The following is an 18,824-nucleotide window of genomic DNA, read 5'->3' on the forward strand; positions in this document are numbered from 1 at the left end:
CAACAATATGTCCATTTCAACTCGCCCCCTTCCATTTCCCCCCCCCCCCCCCCCCCCCCTCTTGTGGACAACATACTGCTGGTGGTGTGTCATTTCCACCAAAAGCCCACTTGATGGGCAAATAAAAATTGCAGCCTTGTAAGAAAACAAAGATTTACTACTCTTTGGTAATAAAATGCTACATTCTTATATGAACTTGAACGAATATTCTTTAAAACACTATAAAGCCTGAGTACATACCAATAGAAGAACAACTTGTCCACTTCCACTCGCCCCCTTCCATTCCCCCCCCCCCCTCCCCCCTCTTGTGGACAACATGCTGCTGGTGGTGTGTCATTTCCACCAAAAGACCACTTGATGGGCAAATAAAAATTGCAGCCTTGTAGTGCGATCACCCTGCTGTGAGAAAACAAAGATTTACTGCACGTTTGAAATAAAATGCTACATTCTTATATGAACCTGAACGAACTTTCTTTAAAACACTATAAAGCCTGAGTACATACCAACAGAACAACAACTTGTCCACTTCCACTCGCCCCCTTCCATTTCCCCCCCCCCCCCCCCCCCCTGTGTACAACATGCTGCTGGTGGTGTGTCATTTCCACCAAAAGCCCACCTGATGGGCAAATAAAAATTGCAGCCTTGTAGTGCGATCACCCTGCTGTTAGAAAACAATGATTAACTACACTTTGGAAATAAAATGCTACGTTCTTATATGAACTTGACCGAAAATTGTTTAAAACACTATAAAGCCTGAGTACATACTAATAGAAGAACAACTTGTCCTCTTCCGCTTGCCCCCGCCCCTCAGCCCCTCGTAGACAACATGCTGCTGGTGGTGTGTCATTTTCACCAGAAGCCCACTTGAAGGGCAAATAAAAATTGCAGCCTTGTAGTGCGATCACCCTGCTGTGAGAAAACAGAGATTTACTGCACTTTGGAAATAAAATGCTACGTTACTATATGAATTTGAACGAACATTCTTTAAAACACCATAAAGCCTTAGAACATACCAATAGAAGAACAACTTGTCCTCATCCGCTCGCCCCCCCCCCCTCCCACACCCCCCATCTCGTGGGCAACATGCTGCTGGTGGTGTGTCATTTCCACCAAAAGCCCACTTGATGGGCAAAAAAAATTGCAGCCTTTTAGTGCGAGCACCCTGCTGTGAGAAAACAGCGATTTACTACACTTTGGAAATAAAATGCTACATTCTTATATGAACTTGAACGAACATTCTTTAAACGCTATAAAGCCTGAGTACATACCAATAGAAGAACAACTTGTCCTCTCGTGCTCGCCCCCTCATCCCACCCCCCCTCTCGTGGACAACATGCTGCTCGATGTGTGTCATTTCCATCAAAAGCCCACTTGATGGGCAAATAAAAATTGCAGCCTTGTAGTGCGATCAGACTGCTGTGAGAAAACAAAGATTTACTGCAATTTTGAAATAAAATGCTACATTCTTATATGAACTTGAACCAACTTTCTTTAAAACACTATAGAGCCTGAGTACATGCCAATAGAACAACAACTTGTCCACATCCACTCGCCCCCTTCCATTTCCCCCCCCCCCCCCCCCCCCTCTCTTGTGGACAACATACTGCTGGTGGTGTGTCATTTCCACCAAAATCCCACTTGATGGGCAAATAAAAATTGCAGCCTTGTAGTGCGATCACCCTGCTGTGAGAAAACAAAGATTTACTACACTTTGGAAATAAAATGCTACATTCTTATATGAACTTGAACGAACATTCTGTAAACACTATAAAGCCTGAGTACATACCAATAGAAGAACAACTTGTCCTCTCGTGCTCGCCCCCTCATCCCACCCCCCCTCTCGTGGACAACATGCTGCTGGTGGTGTGTCATTTTCACCAAAAGCCCACTTGATGAACATATAAAAATTGCACCCTTGTAGTGCGATCACCCTGCTGTGAGAAAACAAAGATTTACTACACTTTGGAAATAAAATGCTACGTTATTATATGAACTTGAACGCACATTCTTCAAAACACTGCAAAGCCTGAGTACATACCAATGGAAGAACAACTTGTCCTCTTCCACTGGCCCCTCCCCACCCCCCCCCTCTTGTGGACAACATGCTGCTGGTGGTGTGTCAATTCCACCAAAAGCCCACTTGATGGTCAAATTAAAATTGCAGCCTCGTAGTGCGATCACCCTGCTGTGAGAAAACAAAGATTTACTGCACTTTTGAAATTAAATGCTACAGTCTTATACAACCTTGAACGAACTTTCTTTAAAACACTATAGAGCCTGAGTACATACCAATAGAACAACAAATTGTCAACTTCCACTCGCCCCCTTCCATTCCCCCCCCCCCCCCCCTCCCTCTTGTGGACAACATACTGCTGGTGGTGTGTCATTTCCACCAAAAGCCCACTTGATGGGCAAATAAAAATTGCAGCCTTGTAGTGCGATCACCCTGATGTGAGAAAACAAAGATTTACTGCACTTTTGAAATAAAGTGCTACATTCTTATATGAACTTTATCGAACTTTCTTTAAAACACTATAAGGCCTGAGTACATACCAATAGAACAACAACTTGTCCACTTCCACTCACCCCCTTCCATTCCCCCCCCCCCCCCCCCCCACCTCTTGTGGACAACATGCTGCTGGTGGTGTGTCATTTCCACCAAAAGCCCACTTGATGGGCAAATAAAAATTGCAGCCTTGTAGTGCGATCACCCTGCTGTGAGAAAACAAAGATATACTGCACTTTTGAAATAAAATGCTACATTCTTATATGAACTTGAACGAACTTTCTTTAAAACACTATAAAGCCTGAGTACATACCAATAGAACAACAACTTGTCCACTTCCACTCGCCCCCCTCCATTCCCCCCGCCCCCCCCCCCCCCCCGCCTCTAGTGGACAACATGCTGCTGGTGGAGTGTCACTTCCACCAAAAGCCCACTTGATGGGCAAATAAAAATTGCAGCCTTGTAGTTGCGATCACCCTGCTGTGAGAAAACAAAGTTTTACTGCACTTTTGAAATAAAATGCTACATACTTATATGAACTTGAACGAACATTCTTTAAAACACTATGAAGCCTGAGTACATACCAATAGAAGAACAATTTGTCCTCTCGTGCTCGCCCCCCCTTCCCACCCCCCCTCTCGTCGACATCATGCTGCTGGTAGTGTGTCATTTACACCAAAAGCCCACTTGATGGGCAAATAAAAATTGCTGCCTTGTAGTGCGATCACCCTGCTGTGAGAAAACAACGATTTACTACACTTTGGAAATAAAATGCTACGTTATTATATGAACTTGAACGCACATTCCTTAAAACACTGTAAAGCCTGAGTACATACCAATGGAAGAACAACTTGCCGTCTTCCACTCGCCCCTCCCCTCCCCCCCCCGTCGTGGACAACATGCTGCTGGTGGTGTGTCATTTCCACCAAGAGCCCACTTGATGGGCAAATAAAAATTGCAGCCTTGTAGTGCGATGACCCTGCTGTGAGAAAACAAAAATTAACTACACTTTGGAAATAAAATAATACGTTCTTATGTGAACTTGAACGAACATTCTTTAAAACACTATGAATCCTGAGTACATACCAATAAAAGAACAACTTGTCCTCTTCCTCTCGCCCCTCCCCCCCCCCACCCCCCCCTCTTGTGGACAACATGCTGCTGGTGGTGGGTCATTTCCAGCAAAACACCACTTGATGGGCAAATAAAAATTGCAGCCTTGTAGTGCAATCACCCTGCTGCGGGAAAACAATCATTTACTACACTTTGGAAATAAAATGCTACATTCTTATATGAACTTGAACGAACATTCTTTAAAATACTATAAAGCCTGAGTACATACCAATAGATGAAGAACTTGTCCTGTCGTGCTCGCCCCCTCACCCCACCCCCCCTCTCGTGGACAACATGCTGCTGGTGGATTGTCATTTCCACCAAAAGCCCACTTGATGGGCAAATAAAAATTGCTGCCTTGTAGTGCGATCACCCTGCTGTGAGAAAACAATGATTTACTACACTTTGGAAATAAAATGCTACATTCTTATGTGAAATTGAACGAACATTTTTAAAAACACTATAAAGCCTTAGTACATACCAATAGAAAAACAAATTGTCCTCTTCCGCTGGCCTACCTCCCCCCCTCCCCACCCCCCCTCTCGTGGACAACATGCTGCTGGTGGTGTGTCATTTCCACCAAAAGCCCACTTGATGGGCAAAAAAAAATTGCAGCCTTGTAGTGCGATCACCCTGTTGTGAGAAAACAAAGATTTACTACACTTTGGAAATAAAATGCTACGTTCTTATATGAACTTGAACGAACATTCTTTAAAACACTATATACCCGGAGTACATGCCAATAGAACAACAACTTGTCCTCTTCCGTTCGACCCCCCACCCCCCACCACCCTCTCGTGGATAACATGCTGCTGGTGGTGTGTCATTTCCACCAAATGCCCACTTGATGGGCAAATAAGAATTGCAGCCTTGTAGTGCGAGCACCCTGCTGTGCAAAAACAATGATTTACTACACTTTGGAAATAAAATGCTAAGTTATTATATGAATTTGAACGAACATTCTTTAAAACACTCTGAAGCCTAGTACATAACAATAGAGGAACAACTTTTCCTCTTCCGCCCCCCTCCCTCCTGTCTCATGGACAACATGCTGCTGGTGGTGTGTCATTTCCACCAAAAGTACACTTGATGGGCAAATAAAAATTGCTGCCTTGTAGTGCTATCACCCTGCTGTGAGAAAACAATGATTTACTACACTTTGGAAATAAAATGCTACATTCTTATGTGAAATTGAATGAACATTTTTAAAAACACTATAAAGCCTTAGTACATACCAATAGAAGAACAAATTGTCCTCTTCCGCTGGCCCACCTCCCCCCCTCCCCACCCCCCCTCTCGTGGACAACATGCTGCTGGTGGTGTGTCATTTCCACCAAGAACCCACTTGATGGGCAAATAAAAATTTCAGCCTTGCAGTGCGATCACCATGCTGTGAGAAAACAAAGATTTATTACAATTTGGAAATAAAATGCTACATTCTTATATGAACTTGAACGAACATTCTTTAAAACACTATAAATCCGGAGTACTTACCAATAGAACAACAACTTGTCCTCTTCCGTTAGCCCCCCCTCCCCTCCCACCTCTCTCTCGTGTACAACATGCTGCTGGTTGTGGCTCATTTCCACCAAAAGCCCACTTGATGGGCAAATAAAAATTGCAGCCTTGTAATGCGATCACCCTGCTTGAGAAAATAAAGATTTTCTACACATTGGAAATAAAATGCTACATTCTTATATGAATTTCAACAGACATTCTTTAAAACACTGTGAAGCCTGAGTACATACCAATAGAAGAACAACTTGTCCTCATCCGCTCGCCCCCCCATCCCACCCGCTCTCGCGTGGACAACATGCTGCTGGTGGAGTGTCATTTCCACCAAAAGCCCACTTGATGGGCAAATAAAATTTGCAGCCTTGTAGTGCGATCACCCTGCTGTTAGAAAACAAAGATTAACTACACTTTGGAAATAAAATGCTACGTTCTTATATGAACTTGACCGAAAATTCTTTAAAACACTATAAAGCCTGAGTACATACCAATAGAAGAACAACTTGTGCTCTTCCACTTGCCCCCGCCCCTCAGCCCCTCGTAGACAACATGCTGCTGGTGGTGTGTCATTTTCACCAGAAGCCCACTTGAAGGGCAAATAAAAATTGCAGCCTTGTAGTGCGATCACCCTGCTGTGAGAAAACAAAGATTTGCTGCACTTTGGAAATAAAATGCTACGTTATTATATGAACTTGAACGAACATTCTTTAAAACACTATAAAGCCTTAGTACATACCAATACAAGAACAACTTGTCCTCTTCCGCTCGCCCCCCCCCCCCCCCCCCCCCGCCCCCTTCTCGTGGACATAATGCTGCTGGTGGTGTGTCGTTTCCACCAAAAGCCCACTTGATGGGCAAATAAAAATTGCTGCCTTGTAGTGCGATCACCCTGCTGTGAGAAAACAAAGATTTACTACACTTTGGAAATAAAATGCGACATTTTTATATGAATTTGCACGGACATTCTTTAAAACACTATAAAGCCTGAGTACATAATAATAGAAGAACTTGTTCTCTTCTGTTCGCCCCAACCCACCCCCCCCCCCCCCCACCCATCCTGTTGTGTACAACATGCTGCTGGTGGCGTGTCATTTCCACCAAAAGCCCACATGATAGGGAAATAAAAATTGCAGCCTTGTAGTGCGATCACCCTGCTGTGAGAAATAAGAAATTAACTACACTTTGGAAATAAAATGCTACGTTCTTATATGAACTTGAACGAACATTCTTCAAAGCACTATAAAGCCTGAGTACATAGTAATAGAAGAACAACTTGTCCTCTCCTGCTCGCCCCCCTATCCCACCCCCCTCTCGTGGACAACATGCTGCTGGTGGTGTGTCATTTCCACAAAAAGCCCACTTGATGGGCAAATAAAAATTGCAGCCTTGTAGTGCGATCACCCTGCTGTGAGAAAAAAAAGATTTACTACACTTTGGAAATAAAATACTACATTCTTATATGAACTTGAAAGAACAACAACTTGTCCTCATCTGTTCGCCCCACCTCCCTTCCACCCCCCCTCTCGTGGACAACATGCTGCTGGTGGTGTGTCATTTCCACCAAAAGCACACTTGATGGGCAAGTAAAAATTGCAGCCTTGTAGTGCGATCACCCTGCTTTGAGAAAACAAAGATTTACTACACATTGGAAATAAAATGCTACGTTCTTATATGAACTTGAACGAACGTTCTTTAAAACACTATAAAGCCTGAGTACATACCAATAGAAGAACAACTTGTCCTCTTCCGATGCCCCCCCCCCCCCTTCCACCCATCTTCTCGTGGACAACATGCTGCTGGTGGTGTGTCATTTCCACCAAAAGCCCACTTGATGAGCAAATTAAAATTGCAGCCTTGTAGTGCGATCACCCTGCTGTGAGAAAACAAAGGTTTACTATACTTTGGAAATAAAAAGCTACGTTCTTACGTTCTTATATGAACTGGAACGTACATTTTTTAAAAAACTATAAAATTTGAGTACATTCCAATAGAAGAACAACTTGCCCTCTTCCGCTCGCCCCCCTCCCCCTTCCCCCCCCCCCCCCCGCCCGCCCACCTCACACCGCTCGTGGACAACATGCTGCTGTTGGTGTGTCATTTCCACCAAAAGCCCACTTGATGGGCAAATAAAAATTGCAGCCTTGTAGTGCGATCACCCTGCCGTGACAAAACAAAAATTTACTACACTTTGGAAATAAAATGCTACATTCTTATATGAACTTGAACAAACATTCTTTAAAACACTATAAAGCCTGAGTATATACCAATAGAAGAACAACTTAACCTCTTCCCCTCGCCCCTCCCCCTTCCCCCCCACCGACCCCCCCTCTCGTGCACAACATGCTGCTGGTGGTGTGTCATTTCCACCAAAAGGACACTTGATGGGCAAATAAAATTTGTAGCCTTGTAGTGCGATCACCCTGCTGTGTGAAGACAAAGATTTACTACACTTAGGAAATAAAATGCTACATTCTTGTACGAACTTGAACGAACATTTTTTAAAATACGATAAGGCCTGAGTACATACCAATAGTAGAACAACTTGTCCTCTTCCGTTCGCCCCCTCACCCCCCCTCTCGTGGACAACATGCTGCTGGTGGTGTGTCATTCCCACCAAAACCCCACATGATAGGCAAATAAAAATTGCAGCCTTGTAGTGCGATCACCCTGCTGTGAGAAAACAAATATTTACTACACTTTGGATATAAAATGCAACGTTCTTAAATGAACTTGAACGAAATTACTTTAAAACACTATATAGCCTGAGTACATACCAATAGAAGAACAACTTGTGCTCTTCAGCGCGCCCCCCCCATCCCACCCCCCCTCTTGTGGACAACATGCTGCTGGTGGTGTGTCATTTCCACCAAAAGACCACTTGATGGGCAAATAAAAATTGCAGCCTTGTAGTGCGATCACCCTGCTGTGGGAAAACAATGAATTACTACATTTTGGAAAGAAAATGCTACGTTCCTATACGAAATTGAACAAACATTCTTTAAAACACTATAAAGCCTGAGTACATACGAATAGAAGAACAACTTGTTCTCTTCCGCTCGCCCCCCTCCCCCCCTCTGCCCCCACCGCCACTCTCGTGGCCAACATGCTGCTGGTGGTGTGTCATTTCCACCAAAATTCCACTTGATGGGAAAATAAAAATAGCAGCCTTGTAGTGCGATCACCCTGCTGTGTGAAGATAAAGATTTACTACACTTTGGAAATAAAATGCTACATTCTTATATGAACTTGAACGAACATTTTTTAAAATACGATAAGGCGCTAGTACATTCCAATAGGAGAACAACTTGTCATCTTCCGTTCGCCCCCTCCCACCCCTCTCGTGGACAACATGCTGCTGGTGGTGTGTCATTCCCACCAAAACCCCACATGATGGGCAAATAAAAATTGCACCCTTGTAGTGCGATCACCCTGCTGTGAGAAAACAAATATTTACTACACTTTGGATATAAAATGCAACGTTCTTAAATGAACTTGAACGAAATTACTTTGAAACACTATAAAGCCTGAGTACATACCAGTAGAAGAACAACTTGTGCTCTTCCGCTCGCCCCCCCATCCCATCCCCCTTCTTGTGGACAACATGCTGCTGGTGGTGTGTCATTTCCACCAAAAGACCACTTGATGGGCAAATAAAAATTGCAGCCTTGTAGTGCGATCACCCTGCTGTGAGTAAACAAAGAATTACTACACTTTGGAAAGAATATGCTACGTTCTTATACGAAATTGAACAAACATTCTTTAAAACACTATAAAGCCTGAGTACATACCAATAGAAGAACAAGTTGTCCTCTTCTGTTAGCCCCCCCCCCCCTCTCACGTGGACAACATGCTGCTGGTGGTGGGTCATTTCCACCAAAAGCCCACTTGATGGGCAAATAAAAATTGCAGCCTTGTAGTGCGATCACCCTGCTGTGTGAAGACAAAGATTTACTACACTTCGGAAATAAAATGCTACGTTCTTATACGAAATTGAACGAACATTCTTTAAAACACTATAAAGCCTGAGCACATGCCAATAGAAAAACAACTTGTCCTCTTCCGCTCGCCCCCCCATCCCACCCCCCCTCTCGTGTACAACATGCTGCTGGTGGTGTGTCATTTCCACCAAAAGCCCACTTGATGGGTAAATAAAAATTGCAGCTATGTAGTGCGATCACCCTGCTGTGAGAAAACAAAGATTTACTACTCTTTGGAAATAAAATGCTACATTCTTATATGAACTTGAACGAACATGCTTTAAAACACTATAAAGCCTTAGTACATACCAATAGAAGAACAACTTGTCCTTTTCCGTTTGCCCCCCTCCCCCCCTTCCCGCCACCCCTCTCGTGGACAACATGTTGCTGGTGGTGTGTCATTTCCACCAAAAGCCCACTTGATGGGCGAATAAAATTGCAGCCATGTAGTGCGATCACCCTGCTGTGAGAAAACAAAGATTTACTACACTTTGGAAATGAAATGCGTCATTCTCATATGAACTTGAACGCACATTCTTTAAAACACTGTAAAGCCTGAGTACATACCAATGGAAGAACAACTTGTCCTCTTCCACTCGCCCCTCCCCTCCCCCCCCTCTTGTGGACAACATGCTGCTGGTGGTGTGTCATTTACACCAAAAGCCCACTTGATGGGCAAATGAAAATTGCAGCCTTTTAGTGCGATCACCCTGCTGTGAGAAAACAAAGATTAACTACACTTTGGAAATAAAATGCTACATTCTTATATGAACTTGAACGAACGTTCTTTGAAACACTATAAAGATTGAGTGCATACCAATAGAAGAACAACTTGACCTCTTCCGATGCCCCCCCCCCCCCCCCCCCCGCCCACCTTCTCGTGGACAACATGCTGCTGGTGGTGTGTCATTTCCACCAAAAGGACACTTGATGGGCAAATAAAATTTGTAGCCTTGTAGTGCGATCACCCTGCTGTGTGAAGACAAAGATTTACTACACTTTGGAAATAAAATGCTACATTCTTATATGAACTTGAACGAACATTTTTTAAAATACGATAAGGCCTGAGTACATACCAATAAGAGAACAACTTGTCCTCTTCCGTTCGCCCCCTCACCCCCCCTCTCGTGGACAACATGCTGCTGGTGGTGTGTCATTCTCACCAAAACCCCACATGATAGGCAAATAAAAATTGCAGCCTTGTAGTGCGATCACCCTGCTGTGAGAAAACAAAGATTTACTACACCTTGGAAATAAAATGCTACGTTCTTATATGAACTGGAACGTACATTCTTTAAAACACTATAAAATTTGAGTACATTCCAATAGAAGAACAACTTGTCCTCTTCCGCTCGCCCCCCCCCCCTCCCCCCCCCCACCCCCCCCCACCCCGCTCGTGGACAACATGCTGCTGTTGGTGTGCTATTTCCAACAAAGCCCACTTGATGGGCAAATAAAAATTGCAGCCTTGTAGTGCGATCACCCTGCTGTGAGAAAACAAAGATTTACCACACCTTGGAAATAAAATGCTACATTCTTATATTAACTTGAACGAACATTCTTTAAAACACTATAAAGCCCGAGTACATACCAATAGAAGAATAACTTGTCCTCTTCCGTTTGCCCCCCACCCCCCATCACCCCTCTCGTGGACAACATGCTGCTGGTGGTGTGTCATTTCCACCAAAAGCCCACTTGATGGGTAAATAGGAATTGCAGCCTTGTAGTGCGATCACCCTACTGTGAGAAAACAAAGATTTACTACACTTTGGAAATAAAATGCTACATTCTTATATGAACTAGAACGAACATTCGTTAAAACACTATAAAGCCTGAGTACATAGCAATAGAAGAACATCTTGTCCTCTTCCTCTCACCCCCCCCCCCCCCCCCCTCCTCCCCACCCTCTCTCGTGAACAACAGGCTGCTGGCGATGTGTCATTTCCAACAAAAGCCCACTTGATGGGCAATTAAAAATTGCAGCCTAGAAGTACGATCACCCTGCTGTGAGAAAACAAAGATTTACTACACTTTGGAAATAAAATGCTACGTTCTTATATGAACTTGACGGAAGATTCTTTAAAACACAATAAAGCCTGAGTACATAGCAATAGAAGAACTTCTTGTCCTCTTCCTCTCACACCCCCCCCCCTCCCCTCCCCTCTCTCGTGAACAACATGCTGCTGGTGGTGTGTCATTTCCACCAAAAGCCCACTTGATGGCAAATAAAAATTGCAGCCTTGTAGTGCGATCACCCTGCTGTGAGAAAACAAACATTTAGTACACCTTGGAAATAAAATGCTACGTTCTTATATGAACTTGAACGAACATTCTTTAAAACACTATAAAGCCCGAGTACATACCAATAGAAGAACAACTTGTCCTCTTCCTCTCGCCCCCCCACCCTCTCTCACGGACAACATGCTGGTGGTGGTGTGTCATTTCCACCAAAAGCCCACTTGATTGGGAAATAAAAATTGCAGCCTTGTAGTGCGATCACCCTGCTGTGAGAAAACAAAGATTTACTACTCTTTGGAAATAATATGCTACGTTCTTATATGAACTTGAAGGAACGCACTTTTTATAACTGTAAAGCCTGAGTAGATACCAATAGAAAGAAGGCATGTCCTATTTCATTCTGTTGTGAACATCAAGCTGCTGGAGGTGTGTTATTTCCTTCAAAATCACAGTTGATGGGCTAAGAAACATTGCAGCTTTGTATCGAGAACACTCTGCTGTGGGGAAATAAAAATTTACTACAATTTAGATATCAAATACTTCTTACTTATATTAAGTTGATGTAGCTACCTTTTAAGAACTATAACTGTTGAGTATATTCAATGTTATTCACGTGACACCTAATGATTAGACAACAATGTTAGTCACGGATTTTTTTTGTGCCACAATTTCGTTTGGTTGCTCCACTTCTCGTAACATCATTTGGTTAATGTGTGATCATAGTTTGGTTACCAGATGCTTCAGACGAGGTCATCAATACAGGCGTACTCTATATTATACACTGAAGGTGCTCAGAATGTTGGACACCTACCTAACATTGTGTAGAGCACACGCGAGCATGCAGATGTGTCGCAACATGACGTTTCGTGGATTTGTCTAATTTCTGTATATTGAGCAAGCAGTAAAGGAAACAAAAGAAAGATTTGGAGTAGGTATTAAAATCCATGGAGAAGAAATAAAAACTTTGAGTTTCGCCGATGACATTGTAATTCTGTCAGAGACAGCAAAGGACTTGGAAGAGAAGTTGAACGGAATGGGCAGTCTCTCGAAAGAAGGATATCAGATGATCATCAACAAAAGCAAAACGAGGATTATGGAATGTAGTCGAATCAGGTCGGGTGATGCTGAGGGAATTAGATTAGGAAATGAGACACTTACGGTAGTAAAGGAGTTTTGCTGTTTGGGGAGCAAAATAACTGAGCATGGTCGAAGTAGAGAGGATATAAAATGTAGACTGGCAATCGCATGGAAAGCATTTCTGAAGAAGAGAAATTTGTTAACATTGAGTATAGATTTAAGTGTCAGGAAGTCGTTTCTGAAAGTATTTGTATGGAGTGTAGCCATATATGGAAGTGAAACATGGACGATAACTAGTTTGGACAAGAAGAGAATAGAAGATTTCGAAATGTGGTGCTACAGAAGATTGCTGAAGATTAGATTGGTAGATTATATCACTAATGAGGAGGTATTGAATAGGATTGGGGCACAACTTGACTAGAAGAAGGGATCGGTTGGTAGGACACATTCTGAAGCATCAAGGGATCACAAATTTAGTATTGGAGGGCAGCATGGAGGGTAAAAATCATAGAGGGAGACCAAGAAATGAATACACCGAGCAGATTCAGAAGGATGTAGGTTGCAGTAAGTACTGGGAGATGAAGAAGCTAGCACAGGATAGAGTAGCATGCAGAGCTGCATTAAACCAGTCTCAGGACTGAAGACCACAGCGACAATAACAACATAAAAATAACGTAAATTAGTTGCAAACTACGGCGTGTACAAACTTTATTCAACATGTAAAATTATTTACGCTACGGCATGTTCGATATGCCCGCCATGATTGGCGATGGTGTGGTGCAGACGAATAGCGAAAATTCTGCATGACCCGCTGAAGTGTCAGAACATCGATGCTGTCGATGACCTGCTGAGTGGCTGTGGTTTTGGAGTTATTGCTGTACACCTTGTCTTTAATATAGCCCTGTGGCGGCAGCACCGTCCAACGCACGAAGGGCTGAACTACGGCACTGCCGACACAAGTAGGGGCAGCCGTACCGTTATGCGGAATTTCGGCAACGGTGCGTCGCACACCGGACCGCACGGGAACAAAGCTGCCACCAGTGCCAGCTAGTCGACGCGACGCGACACACGTCTCCCCAGTTCTTCCGCCGCGGACCACGTGCGTCGAGTCAACGTGACTCCGCCGTAAATGCGTACGCGCGGGCGTAAACGCAGTCGCCGTTAAATTGTCTTTCGTTTCTTCGCGGACGTTACGGCGCCTCCGGTCGCGCCAAGAGCAGAACATTCTGTGACGCGGTCTTTTGTCACGCTCGGTCCACGCGGCCGCGCCACGGCTCGTCACTGGAGTGTGCACCCTCCGGGATCGGTGACCGAGCCGTGCCGCCAGTGCAACGCGCCTATATAGGCCGACATTAGCGAAGTATATTATTTGTCATTTATTGTAACGGCAGGAAAAATAAATGTGTCCTGTCCAGAAACCACTTTAGTCGTTTATTGCCACAAAGCCTCTCCCATGAGCATAGTGCGTGGGCGCGGCGATAAGTGCCGGTTCACTGCACATGAGCGACTGTAAGCGGAGATACAACACGTTCCCGCCTCACTGGTGACCCCGACGTGATCTGAGGCTAAAAAAACATGTGGTGACAAACGTTCGTCGGTACGAGAGACGTGGAACCGCGAGTAGGCTTGCGCGCATACGCCCGCGCCGAACAGTGCTCCGTAGTAATTTTTTTTTAACTAACTTTTTTTGTATTGTTTTTGTGTGCGTATATTTTGATGGCGGACTGCTTAGTGTTATTTTTTTTTTCTTTTCGTGTGTTTCCCTTGTGTTATTTTCACTGTGTACTTTCCTCTTGTACGAGGATTCGACTCTGAACAAAGATGGCGACACTAGAGGAGTTGCAAAAGACCGTCGAGGAACTGCTCGCACGCAACACGAGGCTAGAGAGTGAGCTACAGGCACGGACTACATGCGCGGACGCCGTCGCTAACTTGGCCGACAGGGTGCACGACGCGCTGACAACGGCGCCTAGCACCGCGGCTGCGGCAGCTTACGACTCCGTCCCCCCACCTCCGTGGCGGCCAGCGCCTCCCGCACCCGCATCGGATGCCGACCTGCACCAGCTAGTGCAAAACTTGACCGCGCAGGTGGCAGCTCTCTCGACGCAAGTCGACCGGTTGGCGCGCTCGCAGCAAGAGGGCAGTGCGCGCCGCAGCGGCAGCAGACCGGGCGACAGGCGGCGTGGCTCGCGCAGCCGGCAACGCAGCAACAGCCGCTCCAACGGTACCCCGCCGACGTCACACCACGCACAAAGCGGCTACTGCTGGTACCACGCCCGCTTCGGCAACGAAGCAACCAGGTGCCGCGCCCCTTGCTCGCACCCAAACGCCAGCTGCGACCGGACCTAGGCGCACCCGGCTGCAATATGATATCGAAGCGTCTGTTTGTTGCGGAACGGGGGGCAGGCGTGAGGTACCTCGTCGACACGGGTTCGGACCTCTCGATCTTCCCCCGTTCTATGTTACGAGACCGCAGGCGGGCCGAGGCACTCTGCCTTACAGCGGCGAACAACTCCACGATTAAAACTTACGGCACACACAGCCGCAATATAGATCTGGGCCTACGGCGCACGTTCTCGTGGACTTTTACCGTGGCCGACGTCAATGAGCCGATCCTGGGCGCAGACTTTCTCGGCCACTACGGGCTACTAGCCGACATCGCAAACGGCCAGCTCATCGACGCCACGACTAAGTTAAAGATAGCGGGACAGCGCCGGCAGGCTGCATACTACAGCGTTAAACCCGTGAAGTGCCTCGGACCGTACGCTGACATTCTGGAACAATTCCCCGACCTCACCCGCCCAGCCGGTGCACCGAGAGACATCAAACATTCGACGGTGCACCACATAATAACCACACCCGGACCCCCCACATCGTGTCGCCCACGTCGACTCGCGCCGGACAGACTCGCAGCAGCAAAGGCAGAGTTCGAGGCCATGCTGCGGCAAGGCATCGTGCGACCATCGAGCAGCCCATGGTCATCGGCGTTGCATTTAGTGCCCAAGAAAGACAATTCGTGGCGCCCGTGTGGGGACTATCGCGCCCTTAATTCGCGAACGGTGCCGGACCGATACCCAGTCCCACACCTTCAAGACTTCAGCTACGCCTTGGCGGGCTGCGCGGTGTTCAGCAAGATTGACTGCGCAAAGGCGTACACCCAAATTCCAGTGGCGCCCGAAGACATCGAAAAAACAGCCATCGTAACGCCCTTTGGGCTTTTCGAAAGCCTGTTTATGACTTTCGGTCTTCGGAATGCTGCCCAGACTTGGCAGCGGTTCCTGGACGGCGTCTTGCGAGGCTTGCCATTTTGCTTCGCGTACAGAACATGCCGCGTCCGCAGACGCACAGAGAATTACGACGTTACCTCGGCATGTTGAACTTTTATCGTCGACACCTGCATAACGCCGCAGCAGTGCAAGAGCCGCTGACTAAGGCGTTACAAGGTCCTACCTCAAAAGGAAAGACCGTCGTGAATTGGACAGACGCAATGGAGCAGAGCTTCACGGACTCAAAAAGGAGTCTCGTGGAAGCGACGCTGCTCGCGCACCCGGTACATGACGCGGACTTAGCTGTAGTCGTGGACGCCAGCCAGGCCGCCATCGGCGCGGCGTTACAACAGCGCGTCGGCGGGAGTTGGCAGCCTCTCGGTTTTTTCTCTAAAAAGCTTTCCGATTCACAACGTGCTTGGAGCGCTTATGACCGAGAGTTGCTTGCGGTGTACGCGGCGGTGAAATACTTCCGACCGTCCATAGAAGCCCGACAGTTCATCATTTTCACCGATCACAAACCCATCACCCACGCGTTCGAGAACAACCACACCAAGTGTTCACCGCGCCAACTCCAGCAGTTAGAGTACGTGTCACAATTCACGACTGACATTCGACACATTTCGGGGATAGACAATATCGTCGCCGATTGTTTGTCCCGAGCGTGTACCGTTATTTCACCCCCTGTGAACTTTGAGGACGTGGCCCAAGTACAGGAGAGTGACGAAGAACTGCACCGCTTCCGTCACGACACTTCCAGCGGCCTGCAACTGGAGCTGGTGCCTGTCCCCGGCTCCGCACGGAAGATTTGGTGTGACACCTCAACCGGCACGCACCGACCGTTCCTCCCGGGGAAATTCCGGCGCAGTGCCTTCGACCGTGTCCACGGACTGTCACACCCCGGCACCAACACCACTGCGTCGCTCGTGGCTGCGCGTTTCGTCTGGCCCGGGCTTCGGAAGGACTGCCGCGAATGGGCGCGCACTTGCACATCATGTCAGCGCGCCAAAGTCAGGAGGCACACCCACGCACCCGTGGGCACCTTCCCGGACGCGACACGCCGATTTGCACACGTCCACGTGGACCTCGTCGGCCCGCTTCCTCTCTCACAAGGCAAGCGGTACCTCCTAACAATGGTGGACCGCTTCACTCGCTGGCCGGAAGCAACGCCCGTCGCGGACGTCAAGCCGAGACCGTCGCCACCGCATTCGTCGACACCTGGGTGGCACGCTTCGGATGTCCCAGTCACGTGACAACTGATCGCGGCCGCCAGTTCGACTGCGCGTTGTTTACGCACGTCGCCAGACTGTGTGGCACCCGGTTACACAGGACAACCAGCTACCATCCGGCGTCGAATGGCATGGTCGAACGGTTCCACAGGACTCTCAAAGCCGCTCTAACCTGCCACGACACCTCATGGCCAGAGGCGCTCCCACTGGTGCTGCTCGGCCTGCGAGTCACGCCGAAGGAGGAGATCGGCGCGTCACCTGCCGACCTCGTTTACGGGCAATCTCTGACAATCCCGGGCGATTTTGTCGAAGATGCAAGTCTCCCACGCGACGCCGTGGCACCCACTCTGGCGGAACATCTGCGCAGTCACATGGCCGGCCTCCGAGCGCACGCACCGACGCGGCACGGCACCGGGAAGATATTCGTCCACGCCGACCTGCAGCGCTGCACGCACGTCATGTTGCGTACCGACGCAGTACGGCCACCTCTCCGACCGCCCTACAGTGGACCGCACCGCGTGATCGCCTGAGGAGACAAAACGCTGGTCCTCGAGTGCAACGGAAAGCCGTCGACAGTGTCAGTCGACCGCGTGAAACCAGCCTACGTCTTGCCCGCTCCATCAGCCACGCATTTCTTCGACCCGGCAGAAGATCTGTTCACGGACGACACGCCCTCCGCCAGCGGTCAGACGGAACCCGCACCCGGAGCCGCCGGTGACGCACAGCTGCAGCCTGCTGTCATCGCGCCGCCACGTGCGCCTCCCTCCACCACGCCCAGGCAGCTGGTACGGCCGCCCGGACCGCGCCCACCACAGGCGCACCGGTCGCCCCCACCACAGCCGCCAGCGGACTACGTCACGCGCGCCGCCCGCCGCGTCCGATTCAAACGGCCGTGCTGTGTCGCCAGCGCACCACGACACCCAAGCCGGCAATCACGCGCCCGAGCCACCGAACGCCGTCAGAATTCGGCGCCCACGAGCCGCCGTCCGCTGTAGAGACCCGACCTCCAGCTGCAAGTGCCTTCGGCCGGTAACTCCAGTCGAGCGTTCGTCACAGCTCCTGGACCCGCGTTCGCGTCTTATGCCTCCGCCGCGTCGGGCGTTGAGGCCGGATCGGCACCCGCGCCAGCTTACCTCATTCGCGTCTCCGTCGAGCTCCGGACATCGCGCACCACACCGTCCGGCTTGTCCGTAGTAGCTCCCGGACCCGCGTTCGAGTTCCGACGGTACCGCACTCGCGCAAGCGCCTTCGAGACGTCACCACCCATGACCTGCAACGCGTGCCTTCACGCGCATCGCTACGGACAGTCGTAGCCAGTGCTTGCTGCCGCTGTCACTAGCCGCCAGCGCGAGGACACGCCCACCGCACGCTCGCCGGTCCGGCGCGCTGACGTCACGGGCCGCCGCCCTTCCGACGCCGACCGACCCCCGCCAAAGCTGCCGCACTGCCATCACGCAGTGCACGAACTTTAAACACACGCGAACGATCGCCGCGTTTTCGCAGCTACGGAGCTCCGCTCTCCAAGGGGGAATCTGTGTGGCGGCAGCACCGTCCAACGCACGAAGGGCTGAACTACGGCACTGCCGACACAAGTAGGGGCAGCTGTACCGTTATGCGGAATTTCGGCAACGGTGCGTCGCACACCGGACCGCACGGGAACAAAGCTGCCACCAGTGCGAGCTAGTCGACGCGACGCGACACACGTCTCCCCAGTTCTTCCGCCGCGGACCACGTGCGTCGAGTCAACGTGACTCCGCCGTAAATGCGTACGCGCGGGCGTAAACGCAGTCGCCGTTAAATTGTCTTTCGTTTCTTCGCGGACGTTACGGCGCCTCCGGTCGCGCCAAGAGCAGAACATTCTGTGACGCGGTCTTTTGTCTCGCTTGGTCCACGCGGCCGCGCCACG

The 18,824-nt window shown here is 48.6% G+C and overlaps 1 protein-coding gene across 1 annotated transcript; it reads left to right on the plus strand.

Moving 5' to 3' along the window:
* Nucleotides 1-14,244: 14,244 nt before the first annotated feature.
* Nucleotides 14,245-18,390, plus strand: LOC124550837 (gametogenetin-like). The gene is made up of 4 exons (XM_047125562.1): nt 14,245-14,647; nt 17,567-17,817; nt 17,914-18,143; nt 18,258-18,390. Exons 1-4 carry the CDS (start codon nt 14,245-14,247, stop codon nt 18,388-18,390), a joined length of 1,017 nt encoding a protein of 338 aa, XP_046981518.1.
* Nucleotides 18,391-18,824: the final 434 nt, after the last annotated feature.

Source organism: Schistocerca americana, chromosome 9 (genome assembly GCF_021461395.2).
Source record: "Schistocerca americana isolate TAMUIC-IGC-003095 chromosome 9, iqSchAmer2.1, whole genome shotgun sequence".
Taxonomy (NCBI): Eukaryota; Metazoa; Arthropoda; class Insecta; order Orthoptera; family Acrididae; genus Schistocerca; species Schistocerca americana.